The 2872-nt window shown below is 46.6% G+C and overlaps 1 protein-coding gene across 1 annotated transcript; it reads right to left on the reverse strand.

Annotated features, from left to right (window-relative positions):
• Positions 1-1316: 1316 nt before the first annotated feature.
• On the reverse strand, positions 1317-2261 carry OR9A2 (olfactory receptor family 9 subfamily A member 2; the record flags this gene model as incomplete). Its single annotated transcript, XM_081038386.1, has 1 exon — positions 1317-2261. The coding sequence occupies one exon, from the start codon at positions 2259-2261 to the stop codon at positions 1317-1319; it is 945 nt and encodes a 314-aa protein (XP_080894512.1).
• Positions 2262-2872: the final 611 nt, after the last annotated feature.

The raw sequence follows: 2872 nt of genomic DNA on the forward strand, positions 1-2872 counted from the left end.
TCCCGCGAAGGCTTGTTGGTCAGCTAGCAGAGCCTGGGTGGGACTTAAGGCCCTAGGCAGGACTTACCCCCCTCATCTGGTGCCTGTACGTGGTGCAAGCCACTCAATCATATGTGGTGGTCTTGCCTCTCCTCACCAGATGGGAAGCCATCCTCACACAGTCCTCTTTGGAACCCTAAGTGGCCCCATCGACCCCCTGCTGGGCAGCTCAATTACATACCCATTTCCACGCTGGCAGGCTGTACTGAGTGCTATCATTTAAGTAGACACCTTTCTTCAAAGCCTTCCCTCACACATTATGTGAGATTCCTACAAGTGCACTGCCCAATGGCCATGGACTTGGGAGTTGAGAGGATAGACAGCCTCTGGTTTTTTTAATTCTCCTCACAGAGTAGATCTAAGGAAAGGTACTGAGACACTTGGATTTGGGAGATGAAGAATCCAAAGGCAACACGAAGGCTGAAGTCTGGGTCTGGGAGCAGTCTGAACAGAAACAGTTGCTTTAAACAGCTGTAAAACACAGAATGCTCTCTCTAGAATTAGTCATTTATTTTCTCTTGCCCATACATGCCACCAAAGGAAGAGGTTTAAGAAATACCCTGAAGTTTAGCAAAATAACTTTTTTCCCATTACTATTCCCAAATATTGTCGTCTTTTTTATGTCACCGACATTTGCAGAATGGGAAGCATTCCAATCTCCATATCACTACTGTAGATTGGTTCTGTGGCAAAGTATAAACACTATTTTTACTTTGCAATAGCAGTGGGGCCACCCTAACATGATACACAACCAGAGGAAAAGAGAACCCTGGGATATTTAAAATGTACATAGCCGTCTTGTCAAGAAATCGCACAAAACTAGAGAAAAAGACCTAGCAACAGTTGCTGAAGAAACAAAGTGAGCATCTCTCCCTTTGCAATCTGATTATGCCAACTAGCTCACCTCACCTCCACCCCCACTTCCTACCTCCCCCAGAAAATACATTTTCAGAAATGGATTCTAAGCGACTTCATTGCGCTAATAGAACTTTACAAAAAAGGCTGCATCTCCTTTCTCCAGCTCCCCCCACACCCCAACAATATGCTTCCTTGAGCTCATCGGTGGAAGTAAGCAGCAACTGAGGGTATGAGATGCTAGCGGGCAGAGGGTGGGTTTCATTTTACCTGCCTTGTCTACTTCTGTGGCATGACCCAGCGTGGTACCCACGATGTGACTTTTGTAAGGATGATAATCGTGACAGAGTAGTTAGGGTTTCCTAGGTAACTGAATAATCCGCAGTAGGGGTCATACCACCTAAAACTGACCCAGAGAAGAGTTAATCCCCCAGGAATTGACAGCAGCGATTCACACTATCTCGGAGGGCCTCTTTGACTTTGTCATTCCGGAGAGTGAAGATGAAAGGGTTCAGCAAAGGGGTTAACACGGAAATCAGCAGGGAAACTACCTTATTGTACTCAGCTGCCTGCGTTTGCTTGGGTTTCACATAGAGGAACAAGCAGGTACCATAGCCAATCACGACAAAGGTGAAGTGGGAAGCGCAGGTAGAGAAGGCTTTCCTCCGGCCAGAGGCTGAGGGAATCTTGAGGATGGTGGAGATGATGTAGGTGTAGGAGACCACTGTTGGTGCCAGAGAACCCAAGATTATGAAAATGGCCATTAGAAAAAGAACAAACTCTGTGAAAAGAGTGTCATCACAGGATAGTTTCAACAGTTGCCCTCGGTCACAATAAAAATGGTCTAACACATTTGATTTGCAGAAGGTAAGCTGAAATGTGGCGTAGACTGGCCAGATTTCAGAAAGGAACCCAAACACCCAGGACACAATTACCACAACGTTGCAGGTGCGGCTGTTCATAATGACATTGTACCTCAGAGGGTTACAGACTGCCACATAACGGTCCACGGCCATCACTCCTAGTAATGCAAACTCTGTGGTCCCCACAGCGAGGTACAGGAAGAGCTGGATGACACATGCCGCCAGAGATATTGTCTGTATCCCTGGGAGCAGCAAGCCCCCAAGCATGACGGGGATGATAATGGATGTGACCAGGATCTCCAAGGCAGAGAGATGACCGAGGAAGAAATACATGGGCGACTGTAGCTGTTTATCGACACAGACAATCACAATGATGACCGAGTTTCCCATTAATGTCACCGAGTAGAAGAAGAAGAAGATTGCAAAAAGAATATGATGTAGTTCTTGGGACCCAGCAAAGCCTAAAAGGCAGAACTCAGTGGCACTCGAGTGATTGCTCATCATTTAGTCCTCGTTTCTGCTCCTTGTGCAACATAGATATCAAAAAAGAGGCCACACTGCTCCACGTGGTCCTGCTCTCAAGACAGAAGGAAGACAGATTAGGATGAGAAATGATTTTCTACCTGACGATCAGGTGAGAGGCCCTACTATAATGCGCCTACAAAGCCAAACCTCAAAGCTACCTGGCTACAATGGGTGAACACACCTTCTTCTCTATTGGAGGGAAGAAATCCTTCCTTGTCTATTTTCCCCCACTGGATGTGCCTTCTCCCAGGGGACAGAGGCTAGATGTTTTAAACTGCTTAGTTTTGAAGCTGAGTCAATCAGCCCCTAAGGGTGCTGGGACTGTCCTACTTCCTCTTAGGTTAACTGTATCAGATGACCTAATGGCATCATTCCAGATGATGTTCAAAGCACAGAACTTTGAACCCCAGCCCTCATCCCTACTGGTACCGCATGGATCCACCTTGGGGCCAGCAGAAAAGAGGCAGTGCGTCTCAGAGCAATATCTGTGCTTTTCCCCAGATCTTAAAACTTCCATATTACAGAGCATCAAGATTTCCAAATGGGAACTCTGGAACTTGGGATAACTTCCCAGAGCTGATTCATTCTTC

The sequence above is a fragment of the Rhinolophus hipposideros genome (assembly GCF_964194185.1).
Source record: "Rhinolophus hipposideros genome assembly, chromosome: 25".
NCBI lineage: Eukaryota > Metazoa > Chordata > Mammalia > Chiroptera > Rhinolophidae > Rhinolophus > Rhinolophus hipposideros.